A 20,442-nucleotide genomic window follows, 5' to 3' on the forward strand; every position below is an offset into this window, starting at 1 on the left:
TAATGGGTCAGGACACGGGCCGATATTTTGGTACCGAAAATTTCAAATACCCAGTATTTTAGGTACCCAATTTTGAATACCCCTGAGTGTTATTGCCTACAAACCAATTTTTTTATAAAAAAACAAATGATCCTTTTTGGAGAAAAGAAAGAGCGGCGTGGATAGTCAATATTTTTTTGATTAATCTAGAGTAAATACAGTTTGAGGTGTTGATATATTATTTTGATTATGAAAAGAGATGAAAACTTAAACGGTTAAAATTTTAGGAAATTTTTATATATCCTTTTTAAACTGATTGGATAATTTGTACCTTTATGCAACTATATATTTTTAATGACTTGCTCTTATTACTAATATTATTATATTTTTATATATTATTCTTATATATTATTTCAATTATGAAAAGACAAGGAAATACATGGAATCGATTAGATCCAATGACACTAAGTACGACATTGAGCATGTAATAGCAAAAATAATTAAGGGCACATGTTATCATATAATACAAAAACTAAATGAATATTATATTGATGTATGTAACCGTTAAAGTTTATATATTAATATATCTTACCCGAACTAATTTATCTATGTGGTTAAAAGAATCGTTGTTTTTAGAGGTCATGGGTTCGAACACCAGCAACTGCAAGAGTGATTGAGAGTTCATTGTCAAATGATTTAGAGTACTTAAAACATATATTACTTTGTAATTACTTTATCTTAATCCAAAAAAAATTAATATATCTTAAAATTTCCATTGTATATTATTAAAATTTTGTGGGTCGATCGCTCAAGTATGATATATCAAGTTGATGAGAACATATACTAAACTTGATTTTAGTATAGTAAGCTGAAGGGATAGTTTTATCCTTAGAGGTCTCAGGTTTAAGTATCAGATATTGTAAGGATGATTGAGCTTTCATTTTAAATGATTGAGAATTTTTAGAACAAATACTATCTTATAATCACCTTAGATTAATCGAAAAAATTATTTTCAAACTTATATAAGTATTTGATATAATAGCAGTATATATATATATATATTACTAATAAATATGGTCATGATATATCATCAAGAGTGAATATAAATAATTTTAGGATAGATTTGATCGATCCAGATTAATTAGGACGAAGCTCTGAAACTGAAAGGACAATAAAAAAAAATTCAATTCAATGAAAATCAATAATTTCAACAATTAATATTTTAAACATGCTTGATAATTTAGAGTTAAAATTATTTATTACAATTTGTTTGTGAAGATTTTAAGTAGAAAACGAAATGCTTATCACTTAATAGTGAATATTTATAATACCTTTTATTTATTTTAACTATATTAATTTTAAAATTTATATTTATAAAATAATTTAATTATATCTAATATTTAATTTTAAATAGAGTACCAAACATGTTTTTAATTTAAATTCAACATTCCACTCCTCAATATTTAATTTTTCAACACTTACGATTTTTGTACTCAGTTTTCTAGTTTATCAAACAGAAATTTAATTTTAAAAATTGACATCATATAATTCAATGATGGTATATAAAATTATAAATTATCAACACATCAAATATTAATTCTTTGAAACAATAATTCAGTAAAATTTGATCATCTCTATCAAAATCGTATATTTTACTCTTTTAAAATCTTAATTTAAAAGAAAAAAAATATTTATAACAACTAACCATACAAATATATATTTACTTTTTATATGTTAATTCATAAATGGAATATATTATTTTTTATTTTTACAAATTCTAAATCTAGGGGTGACATCACTTGATTTAGAGTTGAATAAAGTAAAAAAAATTCGACTTTTTTGAGTTTACAAGTCCTATTTTATAACTCGGAGTTGACTTGAAATTTTTTCGAGTCGAGTCGGGTTTAAAAAATTCGAGTCGAGTCAAATTTCTAAGTTTCTATTTAAATTTAATGTAAATATTTACAATATTATGACATCATTTGATTCCAATTTAAATGTTATTTTATAATTATATACAATACATACACTTTTTTATTTTTTTTCATATGTGATTTAAATATACCATACAAAGTCGAGGGAGTAAACTCAAACTTTAAAATCAATATATTAATTACTAAAAAATTCGAGTTATTCGAGTTGTATTTTACAACTCAATTTGAATTTGAAATTTTTTCGAATTTGAAATTTTTTCGAGTCGAGTTGAATTTATGAAATTACAACTCGAAGTTAATTCGAGTTGAGTCGAGTTTTACTCACCCCTAAATAAATGTACTCGTTGAATATATGATTTTAAAAGAAAAAAAATTAATAAGAAATAAAAATATCCATTAATTGTGGACCACCATTAGATGACAAACAAAAAAGAATAGAAGGCAAAATCATATGGACACAGATACAATGCTCACGCTCCTTTTCCAATAGCAACAATAACTTTGTTCCCTCTTTTCACTATAAATAAAAAAAATCTTAAATAAGAGGAATTTTATTTTTTAAAATAAGTGGGTTTTATTAAATTAATTTTCTTTAAAAATATATTTTTTAAAACATAGTATTAATTTTTAAATAAAAATTTAAATTGAGACATAAAAGTCTTGGATCCAAATAAATAACATACATGTGAATAGGGGTGGATGTAGTCTTTGTTTAGAGTGGGCACGCGCTCAACTTGAATTTCGAATTTCTTCATATTAATAGTTCACTTTACTGAGAGTATTTACTATAAAATTTTATTTGTGTCTATTTTATATAAAAAATTATATTATTTATATATATATATATATATCCACCTTAGAAAATTTATGGATCGGTCGCTGCAGGTGAAGGTTAGTTTGGGATTATACATTTGGGATAACATATCACATGACATGCAAGTCTAATCCACGAGGTGATAGTGCGTGTGGGACTTAAATTTGCGTAAAATCTAGGAGGGGGTCGCTTGGCATTGGATTATTATAAATTGCCTCTAAATCAGCCACGTTTGACATAGTAAAGAGCATCCTCTCCCTTGTGTCTTGAGAAGGTGCATATGGAAGAAAGAAGAGGGAAGCTCAAAGGAGAGACTGAGATGAACCTCAACATCAAGGAAGAAGGAAGCACAGTTGATTGGCGAGGGAAGCCTTCAAACCCTAACAAACATGGTGGCTTCAGAGCTGCTTCATTTGTCCTTGGTTTGTTTCTTCTTCTCTGAACATCTTGTTTTTCTGAGTTTGAACATCTTGTTTCGAAAGTAAAACTAAATGGATCATATACAAAACATCTAACCTGGGTGCTTCATGCAATCAAAGGTGAAAGTTAACATGTGTTTTTTGGTTATAATTCCATGATGAATTCAGGGCTTCAAGCATTTGAGATAATGGCAATAGCGGCAGTAGGGAACAACCTGATTACATATGTGATAAATGAGATGCATTTCTCCCTCTCAAACTCTGCAAACATAGTGACAAATTTTGTGGGAACAATATTCCTTTTGGCCCTCGTTGGTGGTTACCTCTCTGACTCTTTTCTTGGGAGTTTCTGGACCATGCTTATCTTTGGCTTTGTGGAGCTTTCTGTAAGCTTTCTTCTTTATATTTATAATATATTCACTCACACTTTTATGTTATTTGCTTTTCTTTTTGTCTCTCCCTCTCTCCTTTCAACAATAGTGGCTTAACTTGCTCATCTGCAGTACAAGTTTGGCAGGCACTGTACCCCTTTTTTTTTAAAAAGAAAGGCCACTTGAATCTGATACTGAAAATATAGGGATCAAATCTCAATATCCTCAACTATGGCCTTCTTTATTAAAAAAAAATTACTTATTTTGTAGGGATTCATATTGCTGTCAGTCCAAGCTCATGTTCCCCAACTGAAGCCACCAAAGTGCAACTTGGTTGTTGATGGAGGGAAATGTGAAGAAGCAAAGGGGGTGAAGGGCTTGATTTTCTTTGTAGCACTATACTTGGTGGCATTAGGAAGTGGATGTGTTAAACCCAACATGATTGCTCACGGGGCTGATCAGTTCAACATTCAAACCAACCCTTCACACACTAAGAAGCTCTCAACCTACTTCAATGCTGCATATTTTGCCTTCTCCATGGGTGAACTCATTGCCCTTACTGTTCTTGTATGGGTCCAAACTCATGCCGGTATGGATGTCGGATTCGGGTTGTCGGCAGCCGTAATGGGCATGGGACTAATTAGCTTGGTTTCTGGGACTGTGTATTACAGGAACAAGCCTCCTCAGGGAAGCATATTCACCCCCCTTGCTCAAGTAATCAAATCTCACCTCTCATTTCAACCTCCATTAATTTCTTTAATTAATGTTTAACTTTCATTTACGTATGTTTCTATAGGTTCTAGTGGCGGCAGTACTAAAGAGAAAGCTAATTTGTCCATCTAATCCTAATTCTAATTGCAATATGCTTCACACTCAGAGGTTTAAGTTCTTGGACAAGGCATGCATCAAAGTTGAAGATGGCAATAGCAACAGAAAGGAGAGTCCATGGAGGTTATGCAGTGTAAACCAAGTGGAGAACGTGAAGATATTGATTTCAGTAATCCCTATATTTGGTTGCACCATCGTTTTCAACACCATTTTGGCTCAGCTCCAAACATTCTCAGTGCAACAAGGAAGAGCCATGGACACTAAGCTAAGAAACTCTTTCCATATCCCTCCAGCTTCCCTTCAATCCATCCCTTACATCATGCTCATCTTCATTGTCCCTTTATACGACAAGTTCTTCGTCCCCTTCGCCGCCAAAATCACCGGACACAAATCCGGGATCTCCCCTTTTCAAAGGATAGGCTCGGGTCTTTTCCTCGCAACATTTTCGATGATATCGGCTGCTTTAATGGAGAAGAAGAGAAGGGATTCGGCCTTATATTCGGGGAAAACAATATCCATTTTTTGGATCACCCCACAGTTCCTAATCTTTGGGTTATCAGAAATGCTTACTGCGATTGGCCTCATTGAGTTCTTCTACAAGCAGTCCTTGAAAGGGATGCAAGCCTTTTTGACAGCCATAACTTATTGCTCTTACTCATTTGGCTTCTACTTGAGCTCATTGCTTGTCTCCCTCGTAAACAAGATCACTTCGGCTTCTTCCCATGGCGGCGGTTGGCTTAGTCACAATGATCTAAACAAAGACCGGCTTGATCTTTTCTACTGGTTGCTAGCAGTCGTCAGCTTTCTCAACTTCATAAACTATCTCTTCTGGGCTACATGGCATTCTAACCATTCCTATCCACCACCACCCACAGCACCGCATGAGGCAAAAGAGGTTGGAGATGACAATATACCATAAAATTGCATGGGACTTCCATTTCTACATATGATATGTATATTTCAAGGCAATATTATCCACTAATATCTTGTATGATGATATCATAAAGATCCCAAAATCTCTTTTAAAACGTATACAGGGTTTGTATAAACAAGTGTAGAAGTTACTATAATTAAGTGCATCGTACTAGATTGTCTGTTCCTGTTGTTTTGAACAGATACGTGATTATGCAGTATTTGAAGTCTCAAAAATTATATTGTTTTTTTTTTAAGTGGTGAGTAGTTTGGTATCATTTAAGCAAATTTTGAATTAGAGGTCTTGTGTATGCAAAAGGTCTTCTCTAGGAGACTCATCATCAAAATTAGGTATGCGACACATGTCAATATGAATTAATTAGGGCAAAGCATGAATAACTGAGAGGGTAATATTGTTTTATTTTAAGTTTCAAAATCAAGAAGAAAAAGATGATGTGCACTTCAATTTTAGTTAAGGATCCCAACCAATGTATGGATATCTATATAAAGTTTGACGTTGACCCTTTTACAAGGATTCAATGCATTCTCTTAATGTTAGACCTTTGTAACCATTATATATCCAGATTAAGATCACCCGTTGATCATGGAAGAGCACCTTATGAATATTAATTGCTTTCTTGGAATGACAAGAAAGGAGCATGAAAGCAGTAAGTGGCGAGCTAGCTAGTGCTTTCTTGCCAGGAAAGAGGGACCCTTCTTTTAGGGCCAGCTGATCTAACTTCTACGATGCGATGCATGAATATGAAACATAATCCAAATAAAGTCAAATGGCAACAAATTATATATATAACTTATATAATGTAAATCTTTTTTAGTTTTACACAGATTTATAACAATTTGATAAGTGAAAACAGATGACTAAGATTAACCCTTTATTTTTTTCGTGAATATCTTTTCATTTTTTACTTTTAATCTCAATCGCCTATTTTCACTTATCCGACAATTCTAAATCTGTGTAAAACTAAAAAAAGTAAATGTATAATTGGATAGTATCTCATATATATATATGTGTGTGTTTTTGATGAAAAGGTGGCCTATGTAAAAGGAAGGAAAGCAATTAGGAAATTATAGTAGAGGGAGGTGGTATGCATGTTATTATTGCCATATATGCACCGGCTAAGAAACATGTCTCAAACATTTTTCTCTCTCGCAACATACTTCACCATTAGGCCTCTTCACACACTATTGAATATAAAATTATATCTATCTATCTTTCAATATGTTTGCTAAAAGACTGACATGGAACCCACAGTTGACCCAAATGAAATGAGTTGCAGTGTTTTCCTGTTCATTCATAGTTGCATAAGTAACATTGTTATGCTTTTATTTCCATCTAATTTTAGAATTTATGTAATATAAAGTTTTTCTATCGAGGTATGATCAGGTTTAAATTAACATCTTAACTATCCACACACTACAATAAAAGTGTTCTATAGCGGCGTTTTTAGGGTAAACGCCACAAAATTTAAGCATGTAGCGGCGTTTACTATCCAAACGCCACCAAATTATACTTTAGCGGCGTTTTTCCAACAAACGCCGCAATAGAGTGGTAATTTAGAGGCGTTTATAGCTAAAATGCCGGAATATATTTGTTTACAGTGGCGTTTTTTCAATAAATGCCGCAATAGAGTAGTAATTTAGCGGCGTTTGTATAAAAGCGCTGCAACAGGGTTTTTTATAGTGGTATTTATCCAACAAACGATGCTATAGAGAATTAATTTACCGGCGTTTATCAAACAAACGCCGCAATAGGTTTGTTTATAGCGGCGTTTGTGCAAAAAACGCCGCAATAGATTAATAATTTAGCGGTGTTTGTATATGTTTGTTTATAGTGGCGTTTTTAAAAAAACGCCGCAAAAATGTGTACTACAGTGGCGTTTGTTTAAAAAACGCCGCCAAAGGGTAAATATATGCTCCACCCTTTTCTCTAACCCGATCCCTAAATTCATTTCAACGCTGCTTCCCTAAAAGGGATTTCTCTGGTACAACAACAACACTCATCCGATTCCAAGCGACGTCCTCTTCTGTTTTTCTCGGCGACCAAATTAGTCCTCTCACCGGCGAACAGTTATCTCACGATTGCACAGTTTGATCCCTTCTCTAAGTACAAAACTTTTTCATTTTTTTGTTGGTATTCTGAAAATGGGGAAAACCCAGAAAGCTGGTGTAATGGAGAAAAATAATATCTTTCGAATAGGAAAAGAATATCTATACATATTGTTTTACTGTTTACTGCTTGGGAGCTGTCTTTTTCTGCTTTCGAATACAAAAATAATAGCTTTCGAATATGATAATAATAGCTTTTCAAAACATGAACAAATGGTTGTGGTACAAATAGCAGGTGTTTCATTCAGTAAGACAAATTATCGTCGGAATGTCCACATGGCGTCTTTCCTCTGACGATGGATCGAATTATCGTTGGGAGGCTATCAATCTGAACTTGCCGTCGAAAGTCGATGATGACCCGAAAGACCCTCATATTGCAAAATAACCTTCCATGGCCGATCTCCTAATTGTAGGTAATAATTAATCGCTGAAAGTTTATGCCACTATATTTTTATTTTGTACTCCCAAATTTCATAGATCGCACGCATGTAGGAATTTTCAAAGCTTATTGAGAACGATGATAGAAAAGTGGATAAAGACCCGATGTTTAGAACTGAAATTGCTAAATCTGTGGCGTTGAAAGAATCTTCAATTGCAAAAGTAATATATATCCTCAATGAAGACGACGTTGCCTTTACTGATACTCCAAGTAAACTTTTCTATCTTCTATTTAATTTTTTTAATGTTTGATTCAGTTCCAAAGCCACCTCCAATCAAGTTTCATACTGTAGGTGGAAGGTTGTTATCTGTTTCAAGTGAAGCACTACAGCGTGCAAGGAATCTTCTTGGTGAACCGGATGTATGAGATTTATTTGGTGAAATGGATGAAGAGTTTCTCCATATAGAGTTTACACAGAGGAAAAACGCAACGATGCGTCGTCAAAGAAGGAAAACAACTTTCTTATGTCCTTTCCACAAGAAGGAGCAGTGAATAATAAATTCAAGTGAACAATATGGTGAAGACTTTGTATGTATAACTTTAATGTTTCTAAATTTTAATGTATTCTGTTGTTAAGTATTAATTTTATGGTGAAGACTGTTTATGCATAACTTTAAAGTACAAACGCCGCAGTAGGTGTAATATGGCGAAGAATGTTTATGAATAACTTTAATTAATGTTTATAAATTATAATGTATTTTGTTGTTAAGTAGTTTTATGCATCAGTTATGTCTTAATTAAAATGTATGGTTGTTGTTAATTACATAAAAATACATGGTATTAATTTTAGTTTATGTAGAGAAGAAATCAAATATTTATTTATATAAAGGTATTTAGCGACGTTTGTATCCAAAAATGCCGCTATATAACTAACTTTTTGTGGCATTTATATCTAAAAGCACCGCAATATAGTTAATCTATAGTGGCGTTTGTGTATAAGTGTCGCTAATAAATTCTACTATAGCGGCGTTTTTGTACAAACGCCGCAATAATTGTAATATATAGTAGCGTTTTTAAACACAAACGATGCAAAATATTTGCACAGTAGTGGCGTTTATAACAAATGCCGACATAGAATAGTACTTTAGCATCGTTTTTATATAAACGCTGCAATAGGTGTAAGATATAGTGGCGGTTGTTCACAAAACGCCGCAATATATTTGTACTTTTGGAGCATTTTTAAACAAAAATGCCGCAATATATGGACTATACTGGCGTTTATAGAAAATGCAGCGATATAATATAACTATAACGGTGTTTGGATTACAAACACCGCAAATTGATATTAAATCCCCAAATTAGATATTCGAATCCTGAGCCCTATTATCGTCTCCATCTATCCTCCGCTCTCCCTCACAAACAAAATGCCGCAATCTACCTTGCAGTGGCCATCATTCACGTCGTCGGTTCCAGTGTCGTGCCATCACCGTTGACTCTCGCACCTCCATCAATCCATAAACAAAACCCCTGCTGCTTTCGTCCATATCACTGTTTGTAATTACGCCGTGGGTTTTATCTTTCAACAAGGTATTTTTTTGCACTAAACGAATGGTACGTATGTATGCATTAAAGCACTAAAGAATCTGAATTTTAATAAGCATACAGAAAATCTTGTTTCCTGGTTGATTATTTGAACTTTAACCTTCGTTTATGACCCTGCCAAAATTCTGGGGTTGAGTGAAATTTTGATGGCTATGGGACAAACTTGTTTCTTTTTCATTAAGATTGAACTTTTTTTTTTTATTTTTATTCATTGACATGAAGGCATTTATCTGTGGAGAAAAACATGTTGTTGCACGTTAGATTATACCCAGAAATTTCAAATCTGACAAGGGATAATCCTCTTATTGCCTCCTTCATCGTACGAGTTGTCTGCTCGGCCGGTGACCGGAAGGCTTTGGCTCATCCAGGTACTCAAACCTCAAACTAAAATAATCATCATTTATTATGGTTCATGAATATAATAAATTCCTGTGATTTAATTTAATCAATGCAGAAAACCTTTTATGAAAGTTCGATATTGTAAAACTTAAGTTGTATACTGTTTGTGCTTATGTGTCTGCATTTTCATATTACCATAGCTGTGATGTCTTAATAGACAAATGTTTCCGGGACAAATCTGATTCTTAAGTGCCCTGTCCATCACTATGATTTCCCTTTTATTTCATTTAATTTGTTAAACCAAATATCAGTAATTTGTACACATGATAAATGAAGCACATAGGACTTTAGATCGCTAGCTTTAGGTTCTTTGGTGAAATCTGAATCTTTTGTTTAGCTTTAGCTTTCAATTTTATCTGAGAAAGGAATAGTGTAGCTTCATTTAATATTATGGAACCATGTACTTTGGGAGCATAATTCCATTGCTAGTTATTTAGAATGTTATTTTTCATGGTTAATTGATTTATAATGATTCTAAATCTGTCTTGTCTAGGCAATGCTAGAACTGCGCTAGAACTACGCTAGAACATTGATTACATTGGAAAATTTATCCCCATTTACTTTCATTTTGTTTCTCTAATCCGAGCAAAGGATCTGGTTAATCTTTAATTTCAAAGGAATTGTAATTCGGATTGTAGATTTGGATGTCATTAGATATTTGATCTGTCTTTGAATATTCGAATAACATTTAGATTAAGTTGTTAAAATTACTATGCTTTTTAGAATCGAACACCCCAGATATTATCTATATTTGCGATACTGATACATATTGTAGAATTAGATATTTGAATCTTGATTTGGATTATAAAAATGGGGTATCATTTTCTTCTTGGTCATCTAGAATTACAACATGTATACCATCTATTATCATTTTATTCACAGATATATTTTGAACTAAAATTAAATATTTATGATGTCTGCAGTAAAGTTTGAACCTTGCTTTGCGCCAGTTGGTTAAAGTTAAATAATTATTGAACAGTAGTACACGATCAAACATTTAAGGCCTGCTTTGAAAGAATTTTCTTTTACTTTCTCAAGTCCTTGCATGCAACTTCATCATTTACTTTGTTCTTTGGCAGTACAAACAAGACCCTTGAACGATACCAGCGTGATTGCTTTGTTCCTCAAGATAATATGCTTGAACGTGAAACCCATGTTACTATTAAACTTTTCTTAGTCTATAACAATAACAACGCACATATATCCAACATACTCAGTTCCTCCTTTTCTTGACATAGATATGAGTAATGAGGGCTTATTTTAGTTGTACTTCTAGAGAGTTTTTGAAGGTAGATGTCTTCATGCATAGGATGCGTAATGAATTAATATAATATTGATTTGATTAATTTAGTATCGATGATTAATGTAGTCGCGATAATTCTCAAATTTTAAAATTATAGTACTGGCCTAATAATATGTAGACATAAATGATAAAACTAAAGAACATCAATACAGTCTACAATTTATACATAATACATGAACAAATAACAGAATTCAAGTTAATAAAAGTAATTATTAATGTTCTAATTAAGATGAAAATTACCAGGTTCAAAATGATCGAATAAGAATATATCCACCAAAATAATCCAACATTTTTACTATGTGCTGGCAATGGAGCATGAGTAGCAGTGACGGCACGGCTCAGTAGTACAACCAAAATATTTTAATTACTAATGATTTTTAAATGCATAAACATTTTAAACTTTGAATAAAACAAAGCTTTAGATGGTGCAAGGAGCTAATTATTTTAGTTGCACTTCTAGAGAGTTTTTGAAGGTAGATGTCTTCATGCATAGGATGCATGAAGTGTTGTTTTTAAGAGACAAATAATGAAGTGTTGTTTTAAGACACAAATGAAGTATTGTTTTAAGAGACAAACTTATTATGATTGCATTATATATAAAGGTCCGAGCGTGGTATTCCTCTAGTGTGAATTTATTATGATGTCGATTTATATTGAAAAATTACAAATTAAATTATAACTTCTGTTTAGGTTATACTTTTCTCTATAGTATTAGCAAATAAATGTGAACTTAAATTATTATGTGAAATTAAATTATGCGTGCTTATGAGTGAAATTAAAGTATTCTTGTTTAGATTTGATATTTTCTTGCATATTTTGTTATACACTTTCATCGGTTTGAATTATATATGTAGCTGCTAATTGAGTTGAGCAGCTCCAATTTAGGTTTTAAATTATTATGGACTATATCTGATAGTTTAATGCTTATGTTTAGGTTGTAAATGTATCTATAATATTACCAATTAACATTTTAAATTGAAACTCCAGAAATACGAAATGGATAAGAGTTGGATGGATTTCTCAAGGGTAAGCGTCGAATATCGAAATGGAGTCGAAAACTTTCTAAATTTAGCTTTTGTGAATGCAAGCCAAGAGAATATGATTTTTTGCCCTTATAAGAATTGTGTGAACATTAATTGGTACATTCATGAAGTTGTGTACGAGCATCTAGTTATTTTTGGATTTGTTCGGGGGTATAGAAAATGGATCTTTCATGGAGAGTTTGTATCAAATAGATCTGCTTCCATGAGTTATTCGACTTATCTCGCTCCTTCTCACTATCCAACTTTCAGAGAAGATGACATGGAAGGGATGCTACGAGATGCATTTAATATGCACAATCAACAACCGTATGTTATAGAAAATTATTGTCAGGATGATGTTAATGATTTCATTGAGACGGAAAGAATTGGATGTGATGAAGAGCCAAATGAAGAAGCGGCAAAGTTTTACAAGTTGCTGAATGAAATGAATGAACAAACTTATGAGGGATCAAAGTTTTCAAAGCTTTCGTTATGCATTCATCTTTTCCATTTAAAATGACTGGGAGGGTGGACTGGAAACTCCTTTATGCAATTGTTGGAGTTACTATGAGAAGTGTTTCCTTTTGCAAAAATCCCTCAATCATGCAAAGATATGAAGAAAATGATAAAATATTTGGGTCTTGGATATGAAAAAATTCATAGTTGTCTGAATGATTGCATGTTGTATTGGGATGATAAAAAAATCAGGAATCTTGTCATGTATGCGGAAAATCTCAATGGATGACTATGGAGGCAAAAAATGTTACTGAGTATGAAGCTCAAGCACGATCAAGAAAGAAACCGGTCAAGATTCTGTGATATTTCCCTCTAATACCTAGGCTGCAAAGATTGTTTATGTCCTCCAAGACTGCTGACTCTATGAGGTGGCATCATGATGGCAGAACCGATGATGGAGTATTACGGCATCCTGCAGATTCTTTAGCTTGTAAGTCATTTGACAACAAGTATCCAAGTTTTTCCAAAGATCCTCGAAATGTCAGGCTCGGTCTTGCAACTGATGGCTTTAATCCATTCAAAATAATGTGTACTTCGTATAGTACATGGCCTGTTGTACTTGTTCCATACAATTTGCCTCCCTGGATTTGTATGAAACAATCATCTTTCATCTTATCCATGATAATCCCTAGCGAGAAAGGCCCCGGAAATGATATTGATATTTACATGCAGCCGCTAATTACTGAGTTGAAACAGTTATGGGAAAGGGTCGAAACGTACGATGTGTTGACAAAAGAGAACTTTAATTTACGCGCGACTTTATTATGGACAATTAATGATTTTCCAGCTTATGCAAATTTATCTGGTTGGAGTACCAAAGGTCGTTATGCTTGTCCTTGTTGTGCTGCACAAACATGTTCGAAGTGGTTGGTTAATGGAAAAAAGTTCTCTTATATGGGACATCGTCGGTGGTTACCTGATAATCATAGATTTAGATGTCAAAAGAATATGTTTGATGGTGATGAAGAGTTTCGAAATGCTCCTAACCAAACAACCGGGTCTAAAATATTCAGAATGTTGAAAAATATCAATTTTAATTATGGAAAGATGAATCAACCAAGTAGTACACGATAAAAAAAGGCAAAGCAGGTCAATGAAGAGGTTGAAGTTGACTAACAGAGTGATCATGAGTCTGATGAAGAGGATGATCCAAATGAGGTAGACTTGTGGAAAAAGAGGAGTATATTCTTCGAGTTGCCTTATTGGAAGAAGCAGATTTTGAGACATAATCTTGATGTAATGCATATTGAGAAGAATGTTTGTGAGAATATTATCGGGACCATTCTGAATGATGTCAGAAAATCTAAAGATAATCTTAAGAGTCGACTTGACTTGGTGGACATGGAATTCGGCATGATCTTCATCCGCAATTACATCCGAATAGAAGATATTTCTTGCCGCCTTCTATTTTTTCTCTTTCGAAGAAAGAAAAAGAAGTGTTTTGCACGGTGTTGAAGGATGTAAAGGTCCTAGATGGGTATACATCAAACATTTCTCGATGTGTCAGTGTTAAAGATCGAAGACTTTATGGTTTAAAGTCACATGATTATCACATATTAATGCAAGATTTACTGCCAGTAGCTGTTCGTGGTTGTATGTCAAGTAAGGTGACGTCTTGTATAATTGAACTTTTTAATATAATGAAAGCTATCTGTGGGAAAGTTCTAATGGTTGAATAACTTGATAAACTACAAGATCGAGTTGCCTTGACTTTATGCAGCTTGGAGAAGATATTTCCACCTTCATTCTTCACAATTATGGTGCATCTACTAATTCATCTTCCTCACAAAGCAAAAGTTGGTGGACCAGTTTTCTATCGATGGATGTACCCTTTAGAGAGGTGTTAATTGAATGATACTTTACAGTTTACTATTGATTATATATTTTAATAAAATGTATTTACGTACTATGTTGTTTTGTGTATATGTTCTTGGGCAAGTTGAAGTCTTACTGTCGTAATAAGCGTTATCCGGAAGGATCAATTGCTTAAGGGTATTTTGCAGAGGAATGTATGACATTTTTCTCTAAATATTTGGAAGATGTTGAAACAAGATGGAATAAACCAAATCAAAATAATGTGTTAAGTACTAACGACTTACCTCAACATTATTTGTTTGGAAGTTATGGTCAACCATTAGGGAAAGTTGAAATTGCACACTTAGATGACACGTCTTGGGTTCAAGCTCACCGATATGTTCTCTTCCATCACGATTCAATAGATCCCTTTCACACGTAAGTCTTTCGAACCCAATCCTAATGAAATCTCTTTTTTATGCTAAATCATTTTTAATGACATAATATACTTTATAGTGAGTTTAAAGAAGTGTTGAGATCTCGTGCACGCTCCAGAAGATTACAACAGCGAGAGATACATAAGTTATTCACAAAAACTTTTCATGAGTGGTTAGGCCAGACGGTAAGCAACTAAATCATTCCAAATACTTATAAATAATATATGTCTTGTTTTTTATATCGAAATCAATGCAAATTAATTCACCATTCATGTGTAATAGGTTTGGAGTGGGAAAGAAGTTAGTGAAGATGTTAAATGGCTTTCTCAAGGTACGAATAGAATAATTAAAAGATATAATGCCTTCCTCATTAATGGGTTCAGGTTCCACACGAAATCTCGTGAAAGATTAAGGAGGACACAAAATTGTGGAGTCGAAGTTACTTCGTCAACTACAAGTTATGCTAATGTCAGGGACAATAATCCGCAGGAGGGAGAGGTCGATTATTATAGAAATCTTACGGACATTATTGAGTTAGATTATTATGGAAAATGAAAGGTTGTGTTGTTTCGGAGTGACTGGGTTGATGTAAACAGATGAATAAAAATAGATAAATTAGGGTTTATAATGGTGAATTTCTCTCGATTAATTCATATGGGTCAACGTTTGATGGATGAACCATATGTATTTTCTTCTCAAGTAAAACAAGTATTTTATTGTCACGATCCATTGGATGACGGTTGGTATGTTGTGCTCCAAAATACTCCCAGAGACTTGATAGACATCGGGGATGGAAGTAGAGATGAAATTGAAACAAGATCAGAATGTTTACCTCTACTACCACAAAACTTAGATGAAACTATCATAAATACAATACAATTTCAATGGGTTCGGGAGGACGTTGATGAAGATATTTATGACAACTGACATTACATAAGAATGTCGTACGATTTTATATCTTCATTTATTTATTTATAATGTTATAACCTTTAAGATGTTGTCTTTCAATATATTCATTAATTAATTCATTTTTTATTACATATGTTTGTTTATTACATATATCATGAAGAAAGAAATAACGATGAATCGAATGCACCTGGGTCTTCCGAAGTTCCTGAAACTGTTGAAGAAGAAGTAGAAATTCAAGGTAATCTTCGAAACTTTATTTACTACATTGTTCATTTTCAAAACTAACATTTAATAATTTCTTATATAGTTGAAAATGCTGGAACGCACAAGACTCGAGGATGTACAACTTTGAAGGAATTATATAAACTTCCTCCTCGGCATCGTGTCAAAGTTTCAAGAAACGATGTCGGTCAACCTATTGGCCCAGAAGCACGTCTTCTAGCAGGTTACTTAGGCATAGTTGGACGTAATGCGAATCTGTTACCAATCAATTATGAGTCATGACGCGAAATGCCTAATAGTAACAAAAATCAGGCGTTGGATTTTGTTAAGGTAATAATGTCATTATTAGTATATACTCTATAGAAATTCAATACTAATGTATACTTACGGTGCACACTTATTTGCTGTATAGGAGAAATTTTTTTTAGAGGTCTCTAGCGATTATGTGAAGCAATCGTTAGGGAAGAGATGAAGGGACCACAAGAGCTCCTTAAAGAAGAAATACTTCAAGGATGATCTCAGCCTTGAAGAGAAGCTGCAAACAGTCCCACCTGGAATGCTCAGGTACTAATCGGAAGATGCAGTCAGATTTTGGAGTTCACAAAAAGGACAGGTATGATGTATTTTTCAGAAATAATTGTAAGGAATTATAAATTATCATTAGAAGTGGTTGTTTGACATTGTAGGACCGAGAGCATGTTGGTGTTGCTAGCAGACAACATCAAAAGTTTACGCACACGGCTGGATCGAAGAGTTTTGCTTGTATAGCTAATGAGGAGGTATTATAGATTATTGACATTGTTTTTTGTATTCCATGTACATACTAACTCATAGTAATTATATTATGGTACATTGTAGGAAAATACATCCGGTTCTAAAGTTGGTCGCATCCAATTATTCGACATGACACATACGAAGAAGGATGACACTCCTATGACTGATGAAGCTGCAGAAATTATGGTACGCTTATTGGATAGATGTTTTAAATTTACCTGACTTTATTTATATTTGTACCATGACATTTTTTATTTTAATTAATTATTCACCTTATTACTAGGATAAATTGAGGGAGAAAAGGGCGGAGTATTATACGACTGGTTTGAGTCAAGGTCTTGTTAATGATGATGACATTGAAAATCGAGCTATTAATAACATTTTGGGTCCTGAAAGATATGGCCGTGTGCGTTGTCAAGGATCATTTGTTACTCCCACCAAATATTTTGGATTTAGTTCATCACAGTACACGCCATCACAGTCTTAATCTTCCCAATTAGAAGTTAGTAGTTTAAAACAAAATTTGGCTGAGATGGATCAACAAATGGCTAACTTGAAAGCGGAAAATGACGCAATGGAAGGAGCGACAACACAGAGAGAAGCAACATATCAGCAGAGATGTGAAGAATTTGAAAAACGACTCAATAATATGATGCATATGATACAGAAAAATCAACCTCAAAATCCACCATCATAGTCTCATTTATGTTATCAGCATTCTGTTAATGTTATTAAACCGTGTTTAACTGAACTTATATTACATTAATGAAAACTTTTATTTATTATATTGGATTTGATGTTGATTGTTATGGATATAGAGTTTGATGTTATTGTTGTCATGTTTGTTGGATAATAGAACAGGTTGAAAAAACATATTTGGGGTAGTCGACAATATTTTTTAATTTGTTAAATTATGTGTTATTTAGCGGCGTTTGTAACAAAAAACGCTACAATATATCATACATTTAGCGGCGTTTGTATCAAAAAATGCCGCAAATTATTAACACCAATTAAAGCATTTTTTTTAACAAAGGCCGCTATATATCAACCTTTAGCGGCATTTCTATTCTAAAAACGCCGCTATATACCAGACCTTTGCGGTGTTTGTATACTAAAAACGACGCTATATATCAGATCTTTAGCGGCATTTGTATTTTAAAAATGTCGCTATATACCAGACCTTTAGCGGCATTTATATACTGAAAACATCGCTATATACCAAACCTTTAGCGGCGTTTGTATCCTAAAAATGCCTCTATATACCAGACCTTTAGCGGCGTTTGTATCCAAAAACGCCGCTAAATCTCAAAACCTATTGCAACGTTTTAAAACAAACGCCACTAAATATCAGAACCTATTGTGGTGTTTGTTCAACAAACGCCGCTATATATCGTTACCTATTGCGGCGTTTTTTGTTAACAAACGCCGCGAATTTTAGCAGCGCTATTTTTCAGAGGCACTTTTTACGGTGTTTGTCATAACACCACAGGTGTTTTTTGCGGCACTTAAAACGCCGTTATAGGTAAAAAAACACCGCAAAAAGCCAGTTTTACTGTAGTGACACTAAGAATTTATGTAATTTGTTCATTCATAGTTAGTTGCATAAGTAACATTGTAATGCTTTGTTTTTCATCTAATTTTAGAATTTATGTAATATAAAGTTTTTTCTATAGAGAGATATAATCAAGTTTAAATTAACTATCTTAACTATCCACACTAAATTTTATAAACTTATTAATTTGTTCAACATTTAAGGACAATGTATAATCTTACAATATTCGTGAGATTCATACCCAAAATCTTGAGTATAATTTTTCTAAAGAAGAAATACAATTAATAAACCATAAAGAATCCAAACAAATCACGAAGTAATTTGTTTGCATAATATAAGCTCACATCACCCAAAAACACTGGACTAAAAATTATAATAAAAAACAAGCTAGTTTTCGATAAACTAAAGAATTATGGCAGAAAGCAAGATTTTTAGCTCCTACATATTTTGAATACCTCTCTTTTTTATTCTTAACTGATACAATATTCCTTTTATATTATTTTTATATTCTCTCATTGATTTCTATTCACTTGAAGAGGTTGAATGAAGTTTAGAGCCGTTTACAGTAATAAATTAAATAACTACCTACATGAAATTTTGAAACTTTTGTAGGAGTTTCAAAACTCTTGATCTGAGATAAAAAATTTAACTGTTAGAAATATGGGTGTCGAAGAGTTTCAAGATCATGAGACTTATTGGACCCATTTTTGAAACTTTGTTTTAGTATTTTAAAAAGTGGATTATTTTTAACACTTTGAAAATATTTTAAGTCACGTAAATTGTCCAAAATATTTAAAATTATTTTTTGACATATATTTCTTTCTTGAAAAATAATCTTAGAGCATTTGGGAAAAATTTTGAACCGAATATGAGTTTATAATATGTTTACAAAATTAATACTTATGACATCATTGTTATATCAAAATCATTTTATTAAGGGTAAAGTATATAAATAGTCCCCGAACTTTTAGGGCGCTCACAATTTGGTCACCCAACTTTTGAAACTTGTATTATAGTCATCGAACTTTTATTTTCGTTTTCATTTTTGTCCCTGTCGTCACCCACTGTTAGTGGGGTATAACGCCATGTTACTAGCTCTGTTTATATTTTCCAAACATTAAAACATAATTTGCTAAACTGTGTCATTTTGATATTTGGGAATAATGAAAAAGGTTTAACCGTAAAAGAAATTCATTCAGTGATAAAATTGGGTTTAGATTCAATTTGGGATTTTTAAGGGTTTTCTCTTGATTATCGATCGTGGGAAGACTAAAATGAGAGAGAGGACTCGATCAAATGTTTGTTCGAGTGTGACAAATGGTAAGTTATATTTGATGAATGTCTTATTTGATTCATGGGTAAATTTTTTTATAGATTATCAAAGTGTGTTTAAATCGTTTGAAATATTGGGATTATGCTTGAGATTATGCTTGTTGTTAGATGTATTGTTTGAATTTAAAACAAAAAAAACTTGTGTAAAATTATATGTTGGGAATGCAGTAAGAATCAAAACAATCATTAATGTGTTGGGATTGCAATGGATTTTAGATGTATTATTATTGTTTTATTCATTTTGTTTTTAATTATTTGTTTTATCATCATTTTGAGTTGTTGTTTACTAGAAGAAGACTTGGACAATCCCAATTTTATACTTTACCCTTAATATTATAATGTATGCATGTGTGTTGGAAAGTGTGTATGCATGTGTATTGAATATAAAATGATAAAATTGATATTGTTGGTTGTTGGGACCTAAATTCGGTGGTGGACCAGTGTATGCTTTGTAAAGTGTTTGGTTGTTGAAACTTTTATGTTGTTGTGGTCCATAAGTTGTAGGGAGTTTTAATATAAACTGTTTTGACCTTATATTGTTGTTAGTGGTGGACCACTTATATTTCTTTTCTTTTCTTTTCTTGTCTATTTTTGTCAGTTTCCTTAAATTTTGTTTTCTTCTACTTTTCTCTATCAGAAACCATTATACAATAAATCTCAGAATATGAAGGTTCTGATTATTGCCCATTTTAACATGGAACTTCGAAGTCTGAGTTTATGGATAGTGAAAATGATGTTTTTGATGCACCTGAAGATGTTTGTGATATATTTGTCACTGGTTGTGTACAAAAAATCTAGGGTTTGTGCCTAATACTGC

The 20,442-nt window shown here is 32.7% G+C and overlaps 1 protein-coding gene across 1 annotated transcript; it reads left to right on the forward strand.

Annotated features, from left to right (window-relative positions):
• The first annotated feature begins 2,992 nt into the window (after positions 1-2,992).
• On the forward strand, positions 2,993-5,318 carry LOC120204319 (protein NRT1/ PTR FAMILY 4.3-like). Its single transcript, XM_039204424.1, has 4 exons — positions 2,993-3,149; positions 3,315-3,532; positions 3,788-4,231; positions 4,314-5,318. The coding sequence occupies exons 1-4, from the start codon at positions 3,008-3,010 to the stop codon at positions 5,262-5,264; spliced, it is 1,755 nt and encodes a 584-aa protein (XP_039060355.1). The 5' UTR covers positions 2,993-3,007; the 3' UTR covers positions 5,265-5,318.
• The last annotated feature ends 15,124 nt before the right edge of the window (positions 5,319-20,442 follow it).

This window comes from Hibiscus syriacus, unplaced genomic scaffold (assembly GCF_006381635.1).
Source record: "Hibiscus syriacus cultivar Baekdansim isolate YM2019G1 unplaced genomic scaffold, ASM638163v2 tig00000340_pilon, whole genome shotgun sequence".
NCBI lineage: Eukaryota > Viridiplantae > Streptophyta > Magnoliopsida > Malvales > Malvaceae > Hibiscus > Hibiscus syriacus.

Excerpts from the sequence above, each read along its gene's own strand:
- LOC120204319 (XM_039204424.1), top strand. The coding sequence starts at position 3,008 with ATGGAAGAAAGAAGAGGGAAGCTCAAAGGAGAGACTGAGATGAACCTC. Across the intron at positions 3,533-3,787 it reads TTGGCTTTGTGGAGCTTTCT|GGATTCATATTGCTGTCAGT; the intron begins GTAAGCTTTCTT and ends CTTATTTTGTAG. Across the intron at positions 4,232-4,313 it reads TATTCACCCCCCTTGCTCAA|GTTCTAGTGGCGGCAGTACT; the intron begins GTAATCAAATCT and ends ATGTTTCTATAG.